This window comes from Crocodylus siamensis, chromosome 3, assembly GCF_052110815.1.
Source record: "Crocodylus siamensis isolate JL-2025a chromosome 3, ASM5211081v1, whole genome shotgun sequence".
NCBI lineage: Eukaryota > Metazoa > Chordata > Crocodylia > Crocodylidae > Crocodylus > Crocodylus siamensis.
The window spans coordinates 120,924,278-120,948,618 of NC_143397.1; the positions used below are offsets into that span (position 1 = coordinate 120,924,278).

General features: G+C 48.8%; 1 protein-coding gene across 2 annotated transcripts; it reads right to left on the reverse strand.

Moving 5' to 3' along the window:
- Window positions 1-10,508: 10,508 nt before the first annotated feature.
- IRX1 (iroquois homeobox 1) lies at window positions 10,509-21,130 on the reverse strand. 2 transcript variants are annotated; one of them, XM_090039107.1, is made up of 4 exons: window positions 20,543-21,130; window positions 17,042-18,050; window positions 16,667-16,739; window positions 10,509-10,872 (listed from the first exon to the last, which is right to left on the reverse strand). In XM_090039107.1, exons 1-4 carry the CDS (start codon window positions 20,804-20,806, stop codon window positions 10,854-10,856), a joined length of 1,365 nt encoding a protein of 454 aa, XP_089895233.1. In that variant the 5' UTR covers window positions 20,807-21,130; the 3' UTR covers window positions 10,509-10,853. The 2 variants fall into 2 exon arrangements, with proteins under 2 accessions (XP_089895233.1, XP_089895232.1); XM_090039106.1 differs by lacking the exon at window positions 10,509-10,872 and adding an exon at window positions 15,866-16,283 and having other exon boundaries at window positions 20,543-21,129.
- Between the last annotated feature and the right edge of the window lie 3,211 nt (window positions 21,131-24,341).

Sequence of the window (24,341 nt, forward strand, 5' to 3'; positions counted from 1 at the left end):
TGCTGGTGTAAACCACATGGCTGTAGCATGGATCCTGGGGCACCAATATATGGGTCAGTTGCCACATAAAAAGCATGGCCTTGCGAGCAAAACCAGACCAACGATTGTATTTAGCCATGGCCACCCACTGTGCCTGCAAGGCCTTGACTTGATGTGGCACTGCCAAGCCAACCATGACTGCCTGTACTCCTACATCCTGCCCAACAAGGCCTCATAAATGTTGTCATTCAAGCACTTGCCTCACTCTAACTGCCTCTGCACCTCTGGCATCCCAGACCACCATGATGCCACTAACCTCCTCCTGGTTCCAGCTGGGGCCCCGGGTGGAGGACATAGGCATGTGCATGTAGACGGTGCTGGGCCTGAATGGGGAAGATGAGGCAATGCTTCTGGGTCCTGCACCAGCTCTCTGGACCCTCACACAGATGTCCCTCTATTGCCAGACCTGGGCAGTTACCAGCAATACCCACCACAGGGGAACGGCAAGGTATTGGGAGCTACATGGTGGAGGCTATGCCCTGCAGCAGCTTCGCGTGTAAGGCAGGCTGCTGAGGTCTGCAGCAAGCAGGGACCCTGCTCCAATATGCGGGTTGCAGGTAGCCCCCAAGTGCTGTCCACCCTGCTGGCCAGGCAACAGTGCCCTGGCAGCTTCAAGGCTGAGCAGGGCCACACTGTAGCACAGAGCTCCAGGCACTCCAAGCTCCTGATGCACTCCTCTGATATAGCGACAAGCCGCTATCGAGTCAACCTTCTCTTCTTTAGGCAAAAATGTCCCAAAATGTCTATTAGAAATGTCTCTTGGAATCCACCCATCAGCTTCATTTACTTAGTCTCCAGCATTTTAAATTTCTAAATAAAGTGAAAGACTAACTTTACTAAACTGTAGTGAAATATTCATCTTTGTTTAGCTATTTGTTCAGTAAAGACAATTACAAACACTTTACTACATTAAGAGAAAGCAATTGTAGGGCATTCCCATTTTACCACTATGTGCTGTACTGAATGACTGTTATTACTTTAAGCAATAAACCACAAAATATAATTTGGCATCTAAAATTAATATTCATGAAAAGGAAACACTTTCTGAATGGAGTTCTGAAAACTATTTGTCTACCTCATATATAAATTTACGTGAGATTTTCCTAATAAATCCGAAAAAGAACAATGTTACTTCCCAAAATTGCAAGTTATGCTATCCAGTGTAGACAGAAATGTACCAAGCTCTTTAAAGGTAAGGTTTAAAACCTGACACCCTTTCAGAAACTGTCACATGGTAGAAAAAGGCGGGGGGAATCTCACAGTATTAAAGTATGTTTTAAAGATCTCCACTGGAATTTAACTATGCAATTGCTATTGTTGATCATGGGAGACAGGCAGTTAACTTCTAAAACATGGTTTTAAAAACTAGAAAACAAAAATCTTGGCCATACACTGAAATGGCAAGTCCAGCTCCCCAAAGCCTATGTACAGTTTGTGATACACTTTCAGACGCCATCATTGTAATAATAGGCCAAGTTTGCAAGCACTGCACTTGTGTTCACAAACAGTCAACGATTTTAAATAAGAGACCTATGTAAGGTCATTCTGTTGTTTTAGTTGGATGTCCTCATTTGATAGCCCTGCCCACATTATGAACACAAAAAGGTGTCAGTGGCAGTGTTTTAGGTGATTTTGTGGTCATTGTGGGTAACATCTTTACTTACTACATCTGCTTACACTAACCTTTGAGCAAGATGTGGCTAGCCTGTGGAACCAGAAAGCAAAGGAATTGTCTGTCTACAGTGGTCAGGAAAATGCTTGAACCTTCCTCACAAAGCAGCACAAGGCCCTGAGAGGCAGAGTGAATTTTAATTTAGAGGCAGCAGGGAGCCAATGATGGGACTTGTTGCATTTTCTGCTTCCAAAATATCTCAAAGCTCTCTACACAGAATTGAATTAATATTATAGCAGGAGTGGAAATAAGAATATCGACTAGCGCGTGTTCAGCAAAAGGTTAAACATGAACAGCCTTTTGTCATCACAACCAGTTCTTAGTGTATGGAAATGTTGACCAGAGCACCAGCCATACCCCATCAGCTCTTTTAAAAAAAAATGCTGCACGATTATTCTTTTTCGCCTTAAAAAATACCCTCCTGGGAGTAAAAGAAATCTAGGTTTAATATCTCAACAGGTGGTTCACATCTCAAGATATGCCGCCCCCCGATATTTCAGGATGTTATCAGCACCCAGTGGAAGCCTTGCTCAGCTTTGGAACTAGAGCATGTCACTTTGTAACCAAAAGATAAGTACTACATTGGTACTTAAAATGAAAGAATTAGTACAGGTTTGTTATAACATTGTTTCATGTCCAGAGACATTCACCTTACAGTAATTAAGGCTTTCAGAGGTGGGAGCCCAAACTCAGTGCTGTTGTCTCTTTTTCAGTACCTGCTTAGGTGATCCAACAGTCAGAGGGGTTGAGCATCCATAAGCTCCCAATGTAGGAGCCTTAAGTGCAGCATGAGAAGCCTATTCTTGGCCAGCCATTTTTAATTTCCATTACAAACCCTGATATTGAGGAGAAGGAAGTGAAGTTTGGAACTCAAACTCTCTCCAACCAGAAAGAAATGTTTAGGAGAGACATTGAGAACTAATGACCACAGATTCCAGAGCCCATATTTTCATTTTTACGTTGTTGTCAGACAGATTTAAGATAAAATTCATCAAAGAACAACAGTAGATTTGTAAATTATGAAGGTTTGCATGAAGGAGAGCAACATTCTTTGAGTATACTGACTATATGTCTGAGTATATTACTCTAATTTTACATGGATGAAACTTGCATTGATTTCTGGCATGAAGCTGAAGTATTGCAGTGATGAATCAGATTTGTGCATTTTATTTAGGTCCAGTCCAATGTTTTCTAAAGCACCTTAGTGAAACAAGAAGTCCATATGGAAAAAATATATATTTATTTATTTCATATTGCACACACTGATTTTAAAACACATTTCTTGGACACATGATGAAAGCCAAAAAGGAATAGACGTTGTACTTATTTTGTAGTGACCTGAATTTGGCATCAGATGTTAAAATCAAGACATGAAATTTTGGTAGAGAGATAAAAGTCAAAACAGAGACCTAACCACATGCCGGATGATATTAGTGGCAGATGTGATCGTCAGAAGTGTGATGGCATTTCCTCTGAATAGGCGAATGTACTCTTCTAACTTTGATGTTAACATGATTAGCAATGAAAGTATGCTTTGTTCCTCTGCCTTCACATGGTCTCAATATTGGCAGTTATCATTTACTTGTATTTTTAAAATCAAATATTATCCTCTCCTGTATTCATGTGCAGATGCTTCACACAATGCTGCTTTTTTGTTGGACCATAAAGAAAACTGAGAGCCAGTGTACTGAATATGGGGTCCAAAATGCTACAAACGAAACAATAGTTCCCCCCCACCCCTTGATTTGATTCAAGCCTCTTATTTTCCTGGCTTGCTACTTTAAATCCTGGTACCACTCTTCCTTATAAGCTACTTGAAGCCATTACCCCCATTGCAGTGTCCATTGCCCCCAGACACCTATTAATTGACTGCAAACACAACTTTATTGCAAAATGACTGCATCTTTATTAAGCAACAGGATTTACAGGCAATAACATAATCAATATAACATTAATATATCACATAATTAAATAAGATTATTACAAGGCCTGCCTGTAGCCTGAAATACACACAAGCTCATTGTTCCTACTGATAACATTTACCAGAAGTTATCTGAAATTATACAAAGCCTGGTTTCTACAAGGGGAAAGTATAACCTCTACTGTCACATAGTATTTGTCTGAATCAGAAGGATGATTCTCTTTTCCATCTCTCCTGCATCCCTGGTTTTCCTGTCTTTAGACACTGTAATGACTTAAGCACATAATGGGACCGATTCTGCCACCCACTCTCTGGCAAATACTGCAGGAAGTCAATGTAATTCTCTAGTGAGTCAGCCGATTTGGAATTTCACTCAACATGAATATAGGCAGCAGGACTGGAGGCAGAGTGATTCTGATTGACTAATTAGCAAAAGCCACCAAAACAAAAACAATAGGGATCCTTGATGGATTTGCTTGCCTACAACAACAAAAGAGGGGAAACCGGATGAGTTCTTAACTGGAGGACACCACTGATAGTGGGCCCAGTTACAGAATTCAAAAGTTTTGGAAAACAGCAATACTGGAAGTGGTAAATTCTGTCTACATATAAATGAATGGTGCTTGAAAAACAGCAGAATCAATCCAAATGGGATAAATTTCCAAGTGCTTGGTACAAATGCATCCTAGTGGAAATCTTGCAAAAGAAAGCTACAAGGTCTTAAGTGGTTTTTAAACAAAAGTATTCTGTTGTTCACTCCTATCAAAATGGTCCAGAACCTATAACACCATGTAGGAATGAACTATTTTCTCAAGGAAGCTGGTAAGAATCAAGTTTCCTACCCAATGCCAAAAACAATGTAGCCAAACCAATATATTTTAACACCACTTAGGGAAAAAAAAAACCAAAGACAATAATAAGGAAGTACAGATAATAAGGCAGAAAAAAATTCACACTTTCTTTGGCATTGTGGGGCTCTGGAGTGGCCAGGGAGGGATACATCTGTAGGAAAATACAGCGGTCTCCTCCCTTCTTCGTAGAGATTTGGATGAAGCTGGTCTTGAGTGGATTTATAGACCTGAACATGCCTTACTATAGGCTGTATTTGGCCCTTTCACAATGTCAGGGACTTTGCCTCCATACAGATGGTATAGCATCCCTGTGCTGTGGCAGGCAAAACACACAAGTTAGTTCAAGATCAAACTCTATTCACTTCCTGCTGGATTCACCACATGCATTGTATATTTGTTATGCATTCTTCAGTACAAATCATCCTCTCCTACTCCTTTTACCTGTGCATTTACTCACTCATGGGGAAGCCATATTTGAGTACATTTTGAGAGAACAATTTCCCCGACTCTTGTGTATACATACATGCGCACATACTCAATTTGTTTTTTTGGAATACTAATTCAAATAAAACTCAAAAGTAGCTAATAGCCTGCTGAATGGTTGTCAAAGTCCCAGATGCCTAGAAATAGTATATAATTGCACATATTAATACTTCTTCATGATCCACTGTTTTATTACTGTGTTCAGTTCAGCCACATAGACTTTGAAAGATGAGTACTTACATAGAAATTCTATAGAAACTTTCAAGTTGATGGATTCAAAAGAAACGCCAAACAGGTTTTGTTTCTATACAAGAGCATCAGGTACTGGGACAAGATCCAAAAGCTAGGGTTGATTAAGAAAGAAAAATGCATATGAGATTATGTAAACTGTAATAATAACTGTATTATGTAAACTGTAATAATAAAGTAAAAGGCAGAGGTAGGAAGGGCTCCTTTCATTCCTCTCTACTTTTTTTCTTCTCTAGTGTTTGGAGAGCTAATGAGGTAATCAGTGGGAGGGGTGGGGCGAGTTTATTTTAAGAGGAGGCTTGTGTGTGCCTTTGAGTTACTTTTCTCCAAAGAGGAACTCTAGATTATAGTTACTCCTATTCCTTTGAAAATCTGAGTAAGAAGCCCCGTCTTCCAGACTCCTTTCCAAACCTACCTTTTTCTTCAGACTTCTTGTCTATTGCTTCCTAATTCCGTTGCAGGCTTCCTCATTATTAATAATCCTTTCACTGTACTCCATTCTTATTTATTACTAAGCAACCTAGGTGTCCTCTTTCTCCCTAGTTTACTTACAGGCAGCAGCTGTAGATGTTGTGATCTATAAGGTTTTCCAATAGACTTTATTCCTCTTAAAAATGCTTTCTTAAACATGCAAAATTAGACCATGTATTAACCACATGCATAACAGTTGAAGAAAACTCTGTTTCCTCTTGCTTCCATGAATATTGTGGCACCATTATACATGTAGTGATGTACAACAGATACTATTGTTTGAATTCTTTTACAAAACAATACGTTTCCACAACTTAAATATTTCTACTTAAAGCTCTATATACATTTCCATTAGTTTTTAATTACCTTACTTTTTTTTCCAAGTGTGTTATGTTATTGAACTATGGATTCCTCAAAAATAAATGTATTGCATTGCACAGAATGTAATTTTATATTTAAAAAACCTGCTGACAAAAATATAGATGTTTCTGAATATATTTACATCTGAATATATCTATATTTTGATTTTATCCTTAGCCTGTAGTTAAAAAAAAGAGTTAAATCAAGTTCCTAAATCCAAATATGTGGCCTGTTATTCAGAAGGACTGGGAATCTTGGACTGTTTAGATTTAGCCACAAAATATTACAATCTTGATCTTCGAGTCTATCCCTGCAAACTTTTGCTTCCATGAAAAACTCCTTGTTTACACTGGTGAGACATTGGTCTTCTGACTCCAGGGTCTGATGGTAAGAGCCAAGCATAATAAGCATGTCTGCTCATAGGGCCACCTCTCCTGATATGCCAAAATTCAGTTTCAAAGATTTGAAATAGTACCTGAGCTGGGGGGAAAAACCCAACGAAAAACTTGATCTAAATTACCTGAATGGATAGCAATATGATCTAAAGGATTAGTTATGGGACCATGACTAAGGAAATCTAGGCACTAATTGTCTCTGCCACTGATTCACTGTGAGACCTTACAAAATCATTTATCTGAATCCAAGTAAAATGGAGTTCATGATTTCTTGGTTCAGCTCTCGTCTCAGTGACTTTATGTGCAAATTAGCCAAATGATTTAATTTTGCTGTATCTCAGGTCCCCATCTATAAAAAGGGGGTAATACTGCCTTCTTTCTTCCACCCTGCCTGGTCATATTATATATCATAACCAACTCTCTTTCTTGTGCTGAGCCATACTGATCAGCAGAGGATCCCAAATTCATTTGCAGATGCTGAGTATGACCATGATGCAAATAAAAAACAATGATTTCCTTTAGAAGTTATGACTCTGACCTAAGAATAACAAAAAAGAAGCCTTAAGTAAAAACTGCTGTCTACACCCAAGCAACCCACTATCATTGTGGCAGAACCCTCCTGTCACCACTGAACCGCTTCCATTCACTGTTATATTGTAACAGTCCCTGGCAGGGTTTCTTGCCCCTTCCTCAGAGTCATCTAATATTGGTCCCTGTAAGGATGCTAGCGTAAATGGAGCACTGGTCAAACCCAGTCTGGCGCTTGGATGTGCCCACTACTACCGGTAATTAATATGCCTTTTTTGTGAACCTTAAAGTCATGTTATGGTTTATATGCATTAAGGTCTGAAAGCAGTTTCCTATGCATACGGGGCTTCCTCTGCCTATTTACAGAAGCTTCACTATGCCCTTGAACTTTTCCTGGAGTGTGTACCTAGCAAATCCAGCCTGATCGGTTCATTACCGCGGATGCTCTATTACACCTGCCACCTCGCTATTGGCCTCTGCAGCCAGACAACATTTTCTTTAAGACCCTTAGGATGGGCACATACGGAAGTCTTCCTTCCTAATTGCACAGAAAGAATGCAAATAATTCTTCCCACCGAAACACACGGGGACAGACTCCCCTAATGCGTTTTCAGTATGCCTTTCGGGTTTTTTTGTCATTCTTGTGCGAGCCTTTTTTTTTTTTTTTTTTTTTTTTGTAATGATCAGACAAGGCTCTTTGAGTAAATCTGCCATAGACCAACTCAAATAGCTGGAAACATTCTTCTTTGCAAGCTTTCGGGTATAAATACCCTTTTGTCAGGCTGAGGAAGTGTGTGTGTGTATATATATATAAAATCTGTATATATCTAGAGAGAGAGAGAGAGCTAATGAGGCAGCAGCTCTTTTTAATGATCAGGTGTGATGATGCCACTTGATTAAGGGCTTGGATTTGGAGGCGGGGATGGGGGAAAGAAGAGAGACCCCCACGTCAAAAAGGAGAATTTCAAAGGATAGAGATGCAAGAGGGATAACAAAATAAGCGGAGGGCAGCGAGGTTCACGTCACGCTACGAGCCTCTGCAGGAGCGGATTGCCTAACCCTGAACACTTCCCCCAGCCGGTCTAACAAGCAGCTCAAAGCGCTGGGATCCGGATCAAGACGCTTCCCGGCTTTGCTGCAGCGACAGGGGAATGGGCATCACCCAGAAGCTGCAGGGGGATGTTTGGAGGGAGCAAGCACACCCCCAGCTCAGCTTTTCTTGTCCACAGGGCAAGCCATAGAAATGCTCCTCCTCCCCTTCACTTGCTGAAACTTGCAGCTGTGATTCACAACCTGACCAACAGTGATAGATAACAAACCACTGACCTTGGGGGCGGCTTTGTGTGGCAGCCTGCTCCTTGCGTTGAGTTACCACACTCCTAGTGTGTGTTATTTTAAGTAGCACATCTATCAGCCAGGGCCAAACACAGTCCGCGGCCACGTGCATTTTATTAGCGGGCTCCGCTTATTTTCCAAAGCACCGCACCAGACATATACGCAACTGTACACACACACGCATTTTTTTTTCAGTCTGATGCCATAAGGAATCTATATGGATGCTAATATGTTTGCATTAGTAGTTTTTTCACCCCCCCACCCCGCTTCCAAAAGCACTGCAGAATAGCAATGTCAGAAAGCCACCACTTCCCAACACAAAACACATCTGTGGTGAATCTGCACAGAAGCAATTAATTTCCTTGCGGTATTTTTACACTGGGGGCTTAATGCAAGTCCCCATTATACAAACAAAAAGCTCCAGACAGCTCCTGTTGCCTGATAAAAAAAAAAAAATAAATCAGATCGAGAAGAGCTTTGGCCTAGGACTGCTACAGGCAATGACTTGTAATGAGGCATCCCAACACTAATTATGAAGCTTATTAAAGAGAATTGTCTAAGTTGTACTAAAGTGCATGCTATAATCACGTTAAGGAAGACATGCACACTGAATCGGGGTCCCCCAGTTACTTCTGGCAGTCAGGTGGACCTACCACTTAACTAGGGCAATTTGGCTCTCAATTTATAGTAGCAACATGATTGTGCTTGGCAGATTGGTCAAAATGAATTTGATAGAGAGGCAGGTGAGGATCCCAACAGCTTGGTGATAATTCACACATCATAACCTTCCCAGCTAACTAACATCTGCGGGGGAGTGGGCCAAGGAACTGTCAAAAAAACCAAACAAACAAAAAAGAAAAAAACCCCAAACCCAAGCACTTCCAATCCAGGATTTTATTATTAAACTTCTGCCGTATCTTCGCTAGGGTTGGGAAGAACAAAAAACAACAACAACAACAAAAAATAGAAGCAATATTTCAGTGCACTGTTTCAAAAAAGATTAATAAAGATGTGAGGAGGCTGAACGGCTGTGAGATTTGTTTAATTATTCCCCACAGAACTGCCCCAGCAATCTGCTGACATTTAGCCCCGACCTCGCAAATCCTCAGTAAATATTAATATATCAACTCAAACAGGGACCGTTGTTTTATTGGTTCACGGAGCTCAGAGAGATTCGCCACAGCAGTGAAAAATAATGTGCAGAACTGAGGAAGAACGGCTCCTTTGATATCACCTTCTGCTGCACACATGTGCTGGGAGCATCAACAAAATGGAAATGCTGTTACTTTGCCACAGCTGTAGAGTGACACTTCAGATGCCTTTGCTTCCCTTTGTACAGCCTGCTGGAATAATCCCAAAACCACAGTGGCAAGAGATTAGAAAAAAAAAAAAAATAAGCCCGAAAAGGAGAAATCACATTTTATTATCTGACACACTGGAAATTTTAATAATGGGTAAGCTCCCATCTTACAACCTAATAAGCTTTGCCCAGAACAATGAGCGCACTAATAAGAGCCGCGGAGAGCTGAGCAGAAGTCACCGCTCGCTATAGTGACTCTGCTATTTGTTTCCTTGAGTTGAACATAAACTTCTCTCTCTCTTTTTTTTCCCTCCTGTCAGGTGCCCCTCTTGACAGTTTTCCTATCATGTTGCATGCGCCTATCAGGACACGCACGCACACAAAAAAAGAGACATCTCAAGGTTTGTCTTTTTCTCCCCCTTTCTTTTGCTTGCCTGGACGTTACTCAGATCTCTTTCCATAACTCCGCTGCCATTGCTAATAGATGCGTGTTTGATGTGGGTCAATAATGCATCCAAAATCCTCGGGTTCGGGGAGCAGCGCTGCTGTGCAACATTTGGCATTCAGATGTATTGAGCTGCGGAGTTAATGCGTGATTAATTTTATTCATAAAAATGTTAATCGCTTCATTGTGAGATCTTCTTAACATTCAGCGCGCCGAGCACCTTTTAGCTGCTGCTTTTTTTTATTATTTTTGGTTGGGTTTTTTTTTTTTTCCACCCGCGCTCACAAATGTATTTAATGTTTTCAAACATTGCGACTACACCTACATTCCCAGCGCCGGGAAAGAAACTTGACCGACAAGAGAAAAGCAGGAAGCAGCAGTGGGAGTCCATGCCCCCCCCTCCCTCCCTCCCACCACCCCTGGGCTGGAGCTGACCCGTTTCTTTAATGTGCACTTGTTTGCACAGTCCCCGAGGCATTTCCCCCCCTCCAGCCTGCTTCAAACCTCCCTGCCACTGCCGAGTATCACTCAAATCGTTTCAGCCTCCAGCCTGTGCTAAATAGCAGCCCTCTGTTTCTCAGGGCGCGGGGGGATCCGCGGGGCTGAGCATCGCCGGGGCTGTCTGAGCCGAGCAGCAAAGCCTCCCCCCCTCTTCTCCCAGCGGTGTGAGCCCTTGGCGGGTGTGCCGGCTGGACCCGCTGACTTGTTGTTTCCAGCTGGGCACGGCTATTGTGCGTGTATTCAGGCAGTGCACTCATGAAACTGGATAAATGGATTAGCGGATCAGAGACACCATCGGCATCTTCAAAAGGAAAACAGCAGCCTGCAAACAACAACAAAACAAAACAAAACAAAAAGCCTGACATTTGTGTACTGGGGCAGAGGGTGTGTGAATGCTCGGCCTCAGCCAAAGGGACCAGACAGTGATAAACTTTCCGCGCTGACCGCCTCACTTCGGGCTGCGAAATAAATGGCTCGGCCCATTGTGTGGGAGCCGCGGGCAGCGCGGGGACAGCGCGCCTGGAGCTGCGACAAAGGACGAGGAGGGGCGTGGGGCCAGGCGCTCCGGCGAGAGCCTTTCATGAGCTCGGGGTCAGCCGTAAATCTGGCAGCCAAACTCAGTGACAGGACATCGGCGCCGCTGTCCAGCCCGCCGGGCTCCCCTCGCGAAGCTGGCGGCCGTGCCTCCGGGGAGATAAGGGGTGTGGGAGGGTGCCGAAGTGCTCATTCACGGGAGCAAATTCAGGCCCCTCCGTGCCCGCATCCCCCTGCCGGGGAGACCCCGGCCCGGCCCCCGAGGCTGGGAGCACGGGCGGGCCTGGGCTCGGGGTGGCGCCCGGGGCCGTCACGTCCAAGGCTGCAGCTCGGGGCCCCGCGACGGGGAGGGACGGCCGCGAAACTCGTGGGGACCCGGGCCGAGAAGCCAGGGTGGCTCTCGAGACGCGGCTCTTGCCCCGCTGCCCTGTACCGGCCCGCTTCCCCTCCCGAGAGAAACCCACCCTCCCCCCCCCGCCTCCAAATTTTAACCCCGGCAGTGGGAGACGGGGTGCGACCCCCTGGCCCCGGTCCAAGCCCGGGGGAGCCGTGCCCGGTCCTGCCACTTGCTTTGGCAGCCCCGGCTCTAGCCCTAGAGCCCGCCCGGCCACAGCCTCCTCCTCCAGGCTGCTGGGGACTGAGGGGCTGTCACAGCCTCTAGGCTATGACGTCAAGGGCCGTCGGGTCCTGGCACCTGCAGTGCGCCCCCGCCCTGCCGCTTGGGGACCTGCCCCACGCTCCTGGCCAGGGCGGTACCTCGGAGCAACAAGTGCCCCTGCTGGAGCACCCGAGGGCCGGGCCCTTCCTTTCCTCCCTCCCCTGCCCGCAGGCCCCGCGGACCAGGGGCCAGGACCCCAGCCCTGATGCGCCCGCCAGCCCCTGGGGCCCCTGCCGCCGTGGCAGCCCGCACCCAACCCGCGGGAGCGCAGCCCCAGCTGGGCCTGGGCCGTGGGTGCGGGGCCGGCTCGGGGCTGCAAACCTGCTCGGGGAATCCCCGCCAGGCGGAACTAATGAAGAGCCCTGGTCCCTCCCCCGCTGTTGTTTAAATAAGATCCCGCGTCGCAGCGACTCAGAAGAGCCATTTTCCCCCTGCCGTCCCCGCCCCCCTCCCTGCCCTCCCCCTTGCACTCTTTGCAATAGTCTCAGCTACAAGGACGATTGAAACTTTATAGTGCATGATTCATAGAGCGGAGCTGCACTCCGAGCCACGGTGCATATTACATTAATCAGTGTCAGGCCACTAAAACAGAGATATGAATATGAATTCTCCATATTGCAGGGGAGATGAATGTGCTCGCGAATAATTGATCAGCGCCCATGCAATCTGTGCGTGCGTGTATGTGTGTGCGTGCGTATTTATATAGTGCGTGTGTGTATATGCGTGTCTTTATATATGTGTGCGTATTTCTATGGGTATGGGTGTCTGTATATGGAAGGGTTTGTGGGTATTTCTATGTATATGTATATATAGTGTGTGTGGAGGTGTCTGTAGGTGTATGTATATGTACATGGATATGTGTGTCTATAGGTGTGTGTGTGTGTGGATATGTATATGATATAGCTATGGATTTGTATGTCTATATATGGACATGTATGTGTGGTGTGTGTGTGTGTATATATGTGTGTATGTGTGAATATGGATATGGACACGTGCGTATATATGTATGGGTATGGATATATGTGTCTAGATAGTAAAATGCCCACATATGTGCACAATTAATATGAATACGTGTTTGTGGATATGGATACGGATACGTGTCTGCGTGTACGTATGTGTGGATAGGGATATGGATACATGTTTGTGTCCGCATATCGATATGGATATGTGTGTGTATACGTATATGCATGGGTGTGGATATGGATGCGTGTATATACACGTCTATGTGTATGTGTGTGCGCAGATGTGGACATGGACACGCAGACAAACACGATCGCGGGAGCGAAGAGATGGGGGCAGGAGGCTGTGCCCGGCCCCGCGGGGCGGACAGACGCGCCGCGGGCGCTGCCCGGGGCGGCAGCCGCACTCCGCAGTCTGCAGGCCGGGGCGGGTAAAAGTTTTGCAGCGAAACCGAGGCCACTAAAGCGAAACGCTGGAGATAGCCGCAGCTCTGGGGAGGCCGGGGCCAGCCGCCGCACGGTGCTGAATGCCGCTTCCCGGTTTCCCCGAAAGCCCGGCGTTATGGGCACGGTTTTGTTTTAGGGGGAGGGAGGGGGAGAGAAAGCCCCTCCGCGCCTGCCCGCAGGTCTCCAGCCTGTCGGGGCAGGGCCTGTCTGGGGCCGGAGAGGGCTGGCAGAGCCCGTGCCAGGCGACTGGGAGAGATGCTGCGCTTTGTGCTGGGATGGTTTGGGAACCGCCCCGGGCTCCTGCAGCCCCACTCGAGGGGAGCCGCTGGCACCAGGCTGAAAGACAGGAGAGGGCTCGGCCTTGTCGCACGTGTTGCTCCTTAACGGGACCGGGCAGAGATCCTGGAAAGAAGTGGCGGGGAGGGGGCAGGGCTTTGCAGTTCATGGTGCCCCTAGCCGCCACCTGAGCCCTAACTCTGCCCCTCCAGCTACCGCAGGCCCTAGCGCATTCTCCAGGACAAGCGCATCCTGGTTGAAAATCCCGCGCACGAAGCCAAAATCCCTCTGCCCCACGGGCTCCATCTGGCGTTCGGCCTGCAGGCTCCCCCGGCTGCAGCCCTGCCGCCGCCGATCCGGGCAGTGGCACGAGGGAGCCTGGCCCCGGCCGGGACTCTGGGAGGGGCTGTGGGGAAGGGCAGAGCCGAGAACTGCCCTGGACGGGGCAGAGCAGAAGGCGGTGGCCCCCCTGGTGCTGCCAGGGAGAAGCCCCGCACGCTCCCCTGCAGCCCCCCGCCGTTCACGTCTAGGAAGTCCAGCACTGTGCCCCTCGCTCCCGTGCCCCGCGCCCCCCCGGGCCCGGCTCGGCTGCCCTGCTCGGCTCCGGCGGCGGCGCCGGCGTGTGTCTGCCCACAGAGGGCGCCTCGAGCCTGGCCAAGGCGGCGGGACAGAGGCGAGAGGGGCTCGCGCAAGCTCCCGGCAATTAAAGCCCTTCTCGGGTGCAGAGGCAGCGAGCTAATAATCCCCCCTGCTCCTCCTCCCCGGCCAGTTTGGCAGCACCTCGTTTGCTTCGCCCGGCGCTGCCCCCCGCACTGGGGTCTGCCAAGCAGAGGGTGCCCGTTCAGGGAAGGCAAGCGGAGCCGAGCCTGCTTTCCCCTGGGACCCCGGCTGCAGGGCAAGGGAGGGCTCCCCAGCCCCGAGCACGGGTGCAGCCGGGTTTAGACCCGCTGCAAGCACCGCCCGAGATCTCCGCTACAGATCTGCCCTTGGCTTTCTCCACTCCACTGCTGCTGCGCTTGTATTTTTCTCCCCCACCCCCCGCCCCCAGAAATAATCAAGCTGCGTTTTCTTTCAAACAGGAAAAAAAAAAGTTTAATCTTAGAAACGTGGGGTTTGGGGTCTTAAAACAAAAAAACATTGAAAGGTCGTACGCGAAGAGCCTGCAGAGAGTGCAAAATGAACCTCTTCCCCGGGAAAAAAACCAACAAACTCCGCACAACATACATTTGAAACACTTCAGCTACTCCGCGCCAGTTCTTCTTTTTGTTCCCCCCTCCCTCCTTTCTCAAGAATACGATTCCGTTTTAACAAACGCCAAATAAAAGGCAACCTTCACTTCTTTGGAAACAGATCTCTGAGCAACACTTGACATAAAAAAAAACCGTCTTTGCATTCAGTGATATTGTGGCTAACTCCAGATCAATATTCTGAACCTTGATGGGAATGTATTAATATTTTATTTTGGACCGAAAAGAAAAAAAATCTCGCCTCTTTTCCCGACAAGTCCTGAGCTGGGGTTGGTTCAGTTTGGATGGGGCGTCACCACATTATTTCTTAATGACTTTCCCAGCTGCTTCTTTCCATTTTCCACCATCAGCAACCATCTGGTATCTTATTAGCACCTCAATGCTCATTTAGTGTTCTCATTTAGGAGGAAGAAAAAGAAGTAAACACTCCAAATATTACAAATTTTAACGGATTGTCCCTGGAAGATTAATGCCTTTATAAACTGGTGGCTTCTTTTCTCTCTCCCTCGCTTTTTACAACCCACAGCCAAGAATCTTGCAATCCACCCTCCACCCCCTCAAAAAAAGTGCAATAGTTGCGATTTCCTCCATTTTCTGCTAGATTTTTTTCTACTAAAGCTCAAAGGCGGGACTCTTTCAAAAGTTACATTTCCCCTGCATTTGGGAGGCAGGAAACTTAAAAAATAAAATCCAAGTCCTACTTTACTATTTTCGACTTTGGCCAGAAATTTGACAAAACCACAATTTACTGGAGGCTCAATTCATGGACTGATTTGGAAAACTGAGCTTATAGTTTTAGGGCAGTGAGAAAAAACTTCTGGCTTTCACTTTAAAAAAAACCAACTCATTGTATTAAATAGGAACTCAAATCACTTTTTGAAAACGATTGAGACAGAGCATGTTATCTTCTGCTAACTGAAAGAATAATTGTCACTTAGCTAGCTACCAAGAAATTGCACTCAAATCTTTCTATTGCAATATTGTATGCAATACAACATTCGCAGCTGAGCTTGGAGAAAACCCCTCTCTCTCTAATACTAAAGCCAAAGCCTCAGTTTGGTATCTTGAGGTAAAATGACCTAAGGGTAGAAAATATCCTCAAATACTTAGGAAGGAAACAATAAACGTTTGAATAGATTTGAAATCTTAAGTTTAAATTCTGCCACAACAAAATACATACCTGAGGAGAGTTCATAATTTCATTTAGTTTATTAGACAAAAATATATGATTTAGACAAGTTTTGCTGACGCGCTATTTACAATCTGAAATCACTCTATATACAGAAAAAAAACCCCAAAAAACCCCCCACAAACACATGGGAAACATTTACCAAACAAATAATCCAAGAATGGTTAGAATAACACGCTCTGAAATGGTACAAGGAAGAGGGGACTCCATCTACAGATTTGTGTAATCGCTTTTATGGATTTGCACCATCTTATTGCAAAAAGAGATTGATGGGAGTCGTTTATATCGTTTCCTTTTTTTTTTTTTTTTTTAATGTCCTTTATACCAGTCTCTGCAATTTTTTTTTTTTCACGGAACCATTTAAATCAAGCAGAAGGGAGAGCTGTTAAAATTCGCGGTGTTCCCTCTTGCTGAGCCAAAGAGCTGCAGGAAGAAAAAGATGTAATAATCTATGAGTAGACGACTTGGTGGAAGTACCGCCTGCCCGCTGCTGTGAAAGATCCTGGGGTAAGCTAACTCGAGCAGTGTTCAATCCAGAGCATAAATGCCATAGTATATTTGAGGTTTGTTAAGTTTCAGAAACTTACGGCCTGGCAATGGGCAGCTGTAATTTATTCTAACTCTGAAAGGATCACAGCAGGAAATGCTTCATTATTGCTCTCCTTTTTTTTTGTTTTTTGTTTTTTTGTTTTTTAATATGGATGATTATGGTGATGATGAGGTGTTATAATTTGTCTTTATTCAAACACTCTGTTCCGCATAAGTAATGTTCCTAAAGTGGAATGAAAACAAAAACAACCACTCACTTGTCACGGACAGGCTGGAAAGGCGATTTTAACTGCGGAGGTGGGGAATCAGTTCTTGGTACATTTTCTCTTTCTGGAGGGTAGGGGGGGAAATCACAAGGAAGAGACATCTTAGAACAAGATACCCAAGCACAGAGACACGCATGCACTCCCTCCCCTCCTGCCACACCCCCCACCTCCCAGCGCTGAGCAGAGGTGCCTGAATCCACATCTGATTCCTGAACTGAGGATGTGGGGGTTTTCCCCCAGCCCCTCCCTCGCCCTGCAGCCGGCTCTGCAACCCACAGCAGGGCCGTTTCTGAGCCGGGGGCCCGTCCAGCAGCCCCGGGGCCGAGATCTAAGGGGCTTCGGGCCGGGTGGCTGCGCAGCGCTTACCTATGTGCTTGGGGCTGGTCCGCTCTGAAGCCTTGTCGCCGCTCAGGGCCCCCAGGGTGGCCGCCAGCACGGCCGGCTGCTGCTGCTGCTGCTGGGCCTGGAGGTGGTGGTTGTGATGGGCCGCGTGGTGGTGGTTTACCCCCAAGAGGGAGCGCACGTTCAAGAGGGAGCTCTGCGTGAGGAAAGCCCCGTTTGTCCAGTTGTGGAACTTGCCGATCTGGCAGGTGTAGAGTCCGTGGCTGGGGAGGAAGGCGGGGTGCTGCAGCTGCGGGGCCGCGGGGGCCACCGGCGCGGCGGCGGCGGGCGGCGGCGAGGACTTGAGCGCGCCGTCGGGGCTGGTGGCCGTCTCGGCCAGGGACCAGATCTTGGGCTTGCTGTGCGCCGGGCCCTGCAGGCTGCTGGGCGCGCCGGGGCTGGCCAGGCGGGTGCTGCTGTCCGCCGGCTCTTTGGCCAGGCCGAGGGCGTCGCGGGGCTTGAGCCCGTCGGGCTCCTTGTCCTTGCCCAGCGGGTCGGCGTGCCCGGCCGGCCGCAGCAGCTCCGCCTTGTCCTCGTCGTCCTCGTTGCTCTGCTCGCCGTCGTTCTCGTCGATCTTGTCGATGTCGATGCTCTCCAGGTCGATCTCCTCGTCGTCCTCCGTCTTCTCGGGGTCGCCCTCCGTGTCGCTGCCGAAGAGCGCGGGGTCCTCCTGGTCCTTGCTCCGCGAGCCCCAGGTCACCTTGTTCTCCTTCTTGAGCCGGCGCCGGGCGTTGGCGAACCAGGTGGAGACCTGCGTGAGGGTCATCTTGGTAATGATGGCCAGCATGATCTTCTCGCCCTTGGTGGGGTAGGGGTTCTTGCGGTGCTCGTTGAGCCAGGCCTTGAGCGTGCTGGTGCTCTCGCGGGTGGCGTTCTTGGGCCGCCCCGGGTCCCCGTACTGGAACTGCCCGTAGGGGTAGTAGCCGTGGGCATTGTGGGCAGCGAAGGTGGCAGGGTGGACCCCCGGGTTATCCTTCAGCTCGTACTGGGAGCCCTGCAACACAGCCAGACAAGGAGGGAGGATGGGGGGGATGAGTGAGGGTCCCTCTGGCTCTTCCCAGCAGCCCCCCCGCCCGTCTCCGCACATGCCCCGCACCGCTCTGGAGGCCTGCTCTTCCCGCTGCTCAACATGGGGCACCTTTTCTGTCCCGCCACCCCAGCCCCAGTGAAGCTGATGCCATCTTCTCGCCTTCACCCCGACCGCACCGTTTTCCTGCGCGTTTCAAACCAGCAGCCAGCCACACACACACACACACACACACACACACACAAAAAGAGCGAGATCTCCCCGCGCAAGCCTCTCCAACTAGGGGTAGCACGTTTCAGACACCAGCACGTCACCTTCGACCTGATCTCCAAAGAGCCGAGGGGCTGGCACAAACGCCCTCAAAGCCTTTTTTTTTTTTTTTACCTAGCCCCAACCCTGCCTGCAAAAAGCGGCCCCCGAAAATGTCCAAGTGGTCTCCAGGCGGTTCCCAGTCGCTCAGTACGAAACCACTAAAGTGTAGGACGTTGCACCCACACACAAACGCGGCCCCGGCCGCCTGCTGTAAAATATTAACTTGCGAGAAAGGAGCCCAGTTACTTTGGAGCCTGGCTCACGCTTGCTAGGATAGATGTCCGCACTTTACTTTATCTGTTAAGTTTTACTTTGATCTGAGAGGAGCAAACAAATTGTTTGCGAGCGATTAGAGGCGGTGATTTATTTACAATCAATAGTCTTTTTATCCTCTGTAGTAAAACACAAGCGAGTCAAATTATCCCATCAGGTGTTTTGGTAAATACCATTTTATCTTGCTAACCACCTCATTAGGCCTCATTATTCGGGGAATTGCTCAGATATTCACATCTTTTACCTCTTGCTTTCCAAATCACACGAACAGCCTGAACATTTATTCGGGATTTTACCATCCCTTTTCATCTTTGATTTAAAGAACGTCCCCTGTTTACAAGCACAAAGAAATCAAGAAGAGCAAGGACTAGGGATATTCCTCAAACGTTTCAATATTCAAAACCGCCTGTTCTTCCCCTCGTTTTGCTCAGTTCAGCTTTCCTCTATTTCTTCCTGCCCATATTCAAGAGTCCCGAGCTTTGCAAAACCTCATGCAATCCTTAGGAAAACAAACGTTCACAGCACCTAAATTTTTCACAAAAAGCCCCTATCGAATGCCTTTGCAAAGAAATGAATATAACTTGGGCTGGCACCTGAAAAGAAGCAGGTATTTTATTTTCGTAGGAAGGCGTGTACACAAAGGAAGGAATGCCATCTTTAAAAGGGAGGGTGCATTTTCTAAAAACTATAATGTGATAAAAAAGCAGGCTTTCTAGGTTGCCTTGACTCTGCCGCTTTTTGTCCTGGTTGCTGAAATGCTATTTCTCTGCAATCTCCGTCAGGAATTCTTGGGAAGGACCCACTTGTAATCACTCTGTGGCAAACTTTACTACATCACCAAAATCGAGAGAATTTTTCTGGGGTTTTAAAAAAAAATTCCCTGAGAAATAATCGCACCATAAAACGACCTTAGTTCAGTTGTCTCCTCTTGTTCAGAAAGTAATTAAAGACCCAAATCCAAACGAGCACAATAGGCTCCTTTCGTGCTTGTAGTTATAAATATTCCCCACCTCTACCTTCTTGAGGGAGGGGGGCAGAAGAACAATCACAATAAAGGGGGGGGGCTTAAAGGTGTTTTAAGAAGTAAAAACTAAGAGCATCCTCCGTCAGGAATTGACGAATGTGACTTCCTAGCCCCACGCTCGTTGCAACAAAGTCATGGGTAAAAGAGTTAGCAAACTGAGCTGCTTGACTTTGCACGGGGCCAGTTCTCTACGAAACAAAAAATAGTGGTGATCACCATCCTAATCCCGAGGTGGAGACAAATCTAACCATCAGTTGTTTTCGAGATGCCGACAAGGCGCTTCTCTGCCTCCGTGCACAACCTCAGGCAAGAAGAGGCACCAAGGAAATCTGTGAAACTTCCCATAGGAAAGTTCACGGCGGCGGCCGGGCGGGTTTCAACCTCCAGGAAAAAGGGCTCGAGCACGCAAAAGCACCAGCTCGCCGGGATGCAGCCGGGGCTTATATAGGTATATACGCGGGACCTGTCCCTGGCTCCACGTCAAAGGAGAAGAACCTTACAAGGAGCGGGCGGGAAGAGGGGCATGATGTAGAAGCCAGTTAAAAACAAAAAAAAAACAACACCAGAAAAGAAAAGGAAAAAAAACAAACAAACCACTGGCGAGTTGCTAGGGCGATCCGACAACAAGCCCAGGACTCCTGCGCAGCAAATTCACTGCCAAGAAGAAAACGAGGTGGAGTTTTGCCTCTGCCTTGTGCCTAAAGCAACCCCCCCCCTTCCAGCACTCACACCCCCCCACTGTGTGCCGCACCCCGCCTGCCCCGGGCCCCGGCCCCGGCCCCGGCCCCGCACCGCTCCGCCGGCCGCCAAGTGCGGGCAGCAGCCGGGCCGGGCCGCGCTAAGCACTCACCATCTGCGAGAAGAGGCTGAGATCCGCGGTGTAGGGCAGGAAGGCGCTGTAGTTGGGGGCGCTGTAGGGGCTGGCGTACATGCCCAGCACGGAGGTGACAGCGGCCGAGCCGCTCCCCAGCTCGGCGCCCCCGGGCCGGCCGGAGGCGGCGGCGGCGGCGGCGGCGGCGGCGGCGGCAGCGGCCAGCACCCCGGGCCGGTCGCTGCCGTAGACCGCCTGGCTGGCGCTGAGGTACTGCGGGTAGCCCAGCTGGGGGAAGGACATCTCCGGGCCGGCGGCCGCAGGATCGCAGCGGCGAGCGGGCGGGAGGCGGGGACGCGGGCCGGGCGGGAGGCCCCGGGCTCGGGCTCTGCCGCTCCCCCTCTGGCGCGCCGCAGCCGGGCGAGGCTCGCTCTGGCCGCCCGCGCTCCGCTCCGCGCCGCGCCGCGCTGTGCCTCTGCCTCTGCCTCTGCCAGAGGTGTGCTGCGGGAGGAGGAGGAGGAGGGCGGACGGCTGCCGGGGGGGTGCCCGTCCTCAAATCTCGGCGCTCCTGCGCTCCTAAATCCCTTAGATGTGATCTGATCAACAATTGAGCTCCAACTGATGTGCCTGCCCTTAGGTCCTAGGCTGATCTTTCAGATACAATTTGAAGTTGATGCTTTGATTGGCACCCACTTGAGCCGCAAGCCCCGCCCCGCGCCCCCACCCACCCCCCTCGGCGAAGCACGTGGTGCGCAGCCCTGCCTGGGCCACTTGCCTTGATGTGTGTGTGTGTGTGTGTGTGCGTGCGTGCGTGTGCGCCCGCGCAGCTGCCGTGCTCGACTGTGTGTGTATTTAATGTTTAGCAATGGGCTCCTTTCAGAAAAGCCCCCACTGCTGTATGACAACCTGTCTACACGATTTTACAGCTGTCCAACATTGGGGTTTTGCTGTTCCGCAGCCTTAGTGTGTCCCCTTTTAACAAAAAAAAAAAAAAAGAAAGAAAAAAAAAAGAGAAAAAAACCAAAACAAAACAACGGTGCTGCTGGGTTTTTTTTTTCTTTTTTTTTTTTTCCTTTTTTCTCCACCTTTAACACTGAGTCCCTCTTGTCGTCGCCGGGCTCAGGAACAAATGAGAGTGGCCGTGGGAGGACGGGGGTTTAGCAGCCAGGCGGCAGGGAACAACTGGCCACCAAAAGAGCCCCTCAAAAAGAGAGGAAACCCCAAACTATCTAGAGCGACCAGCACAACGCTACACACACACATACATTCACACATATGCGTGCACACATATACATACAGCCACAGGCACGCACATGCATACACACTTGTGCATGCAGACGCACACATATCCGTACATGCACACACATACATACAGCCACACACGCGTATGCATACGCACACATGCATACACACACATTCATACACACACACACGCCTCCCCTAGCTGTTTCCAGCAGCTCTTCCTAGAAATCTTTGGTTCAAATAAATGCCTGCTGCTCCCCCCCTCCCCCCCATCTCCTCCTCCTCCTGCCAACTGCGTGACATTGGGTGACAATATCAGCAGCGCGGCAACAACTGCCAGGCCATCAGCAAGAGCTAAGAGCAGCAAATCAGCAGCCGAGCTGGGAGGGCAGCGAACACCCCGGGCTTGTCCAAACTTTCCAGGTTCCCAGCCAGTCCCGCGCCGCGGGGGGCTCGAGGTGCTGCCAGGCTGCTCTTTAGCTGCTCCACACCTTCTCCTTGCCTTCTCCTGGGCTCCTGGCTTCTCGGGCAGCTGGCAAGGCTCCTGTACCCCACCCCGCGACCCTGCCTCCAGGAGAGGGGCCCTGCTCCGTGGCAGGCGGGCTCCGTGTGCCCCGGTCCCGGGGCAGGGCTGCGCCTGCCCGGCCCACGCTGCCCCCTAGGACGCGCCTCTGCTCCCCCCGCCCTGATGGGGGCCTCCCCGGGGCCCCGCGGCTCAGCCCCACCTGCGTGGCGGGCGGGCGGGCGGGCAGGGCAGGGGCCCTGGAGCTCTGGCTCCCCTCCTCCTGGGCCAGGACGGACAGACAGAGGGTTTGCATGCCCGACGGAAGGCGGCGATCGGCCCGAGCCCCGCCGCCTGCCCCGCTCGCCAGCAAGCAGAGAGCTCCCAGCCTCCGATCGAGGGAGCCCGAAGAGGCAGGAGTGCCCCCCGCCCCCCCCCCCCCAAGGCTCCCCCCAGCCTGGGGAAAGAACCGCGGGGCTGGGCGAAGCGCAGTGTCACATTACAAGGTTGCAGGTAAATAAAGGTAGGATGAGCCCCGGACACCGCCGGAATCTTCTTAGCGGCTTAGGGCTGGGAGGAATGTGCATCCAGAGAGGTTTCCACTTGGAGGCTGAGCCGAGAGTCCTCCCCTCCCCCAGCCCGCCCCACCCCCAGCCCGCTCGGAGCACTGCACGCAACTGCCTCGCCTGCTTTTGCAGCAGGCAGCATCTCCCCGGAGCCAACTGGGGGGCGGGGGGGAAGATTTAAAGACATGCATTTGGGGGATTTCAGAATATCAAACCCGGGATGTGTCGGCCCACCCGTGGCACTGCTGGGCTGGGAGGCTCGGGGTGGGGTGATGGTGGAGGGCGGAAGGGGTTGCAGACACGCAAAGGGAGAGGAAAGTTGCGAGGCTGGAGGAGAGTTTTGTTGCCCTTTTGCAAAGTTCCCCTCGAGGTAAATGGGCAAGAGGAGCCGAGACCTGCTCCTCCATCCCAGACAGCTGGCTAACTCAGCCTAGCAGCCTACCCTGCAAAACCCCTTTTAATTTTTTTCTCCTTTCCCTTGTGCAAGTGAGCTAGGGACCCGAGCTGCTACACTAAGCTACTTAGCCTGAAAATCAGTTTATGGCAGGTCTGGGAGATTCTGGGTTTATTTCCCCCCCCCCTCCTCCTCCTCCTCCCCTTCCTCCCCGCCATACAAGACCTACGGCAGGAGCTTATTCACAGTCAAAAAAAAATCCTCAGAGAACAAAACTGTACGGAAAATCACCAACCTCAGCAGCAGCTGTTTAGGTGAGCCAGGACCACCCTTCCCTGTCTCCAACTAGATCCACAAGAGTCACAAAGGTTGGTGAGACCCTCCTCCAATAATTAGCCGGACATTTTTCACTTGGTAGAATTAAAGCACTGCTGTTTATTTTTGTATGTCTATCTATATATCTATATATAGATAGATATCTCTATATAAAGCACTGCTATATACACATAGCAGTGCATTAATATGTAACATATATATGATATATCTATATAGATATTGCTATCTATCTATATATCTATATATAGATAGATATAACTATCTACATATATGTTAAAGCACTGCTGTATACTCGTAACAGTGCTTTAATATATAACTTATAAATGATAAATCTATATAGATATTTATATCTATAGATCTACATATAAAAGCACTGCTGTATACACATAGCAGTGCTTTCATATATGTTATAAATGATAAATCTATCTATATAGATATTGATATCTATCTATATATCTACAAATAAAAGCACTGATGTATACACACAGCAGTGCTTCAATATATAATATAATGATATATTTATACATCTATATAGATATCTATATATCTATGTATTTATATATCTATTTCTAGATAGATAGATCTATCTATCTATCTGTCTATCTGTCTATCTATGAAAGCACTGCTGTATACTCACAGCCGTGCTTTAATATATAATATATAAATGAAGGCTGTCTCGCCTGCGAGATGCCTCGTGTTAAATCCATGCATGCATATTTATGTATATCTCCAGCCTGTTTTTTGAGATCCTCTGCTCGGAGTGTTTGAACGACTCCTTCAAATTCAACCAAAGCCGAG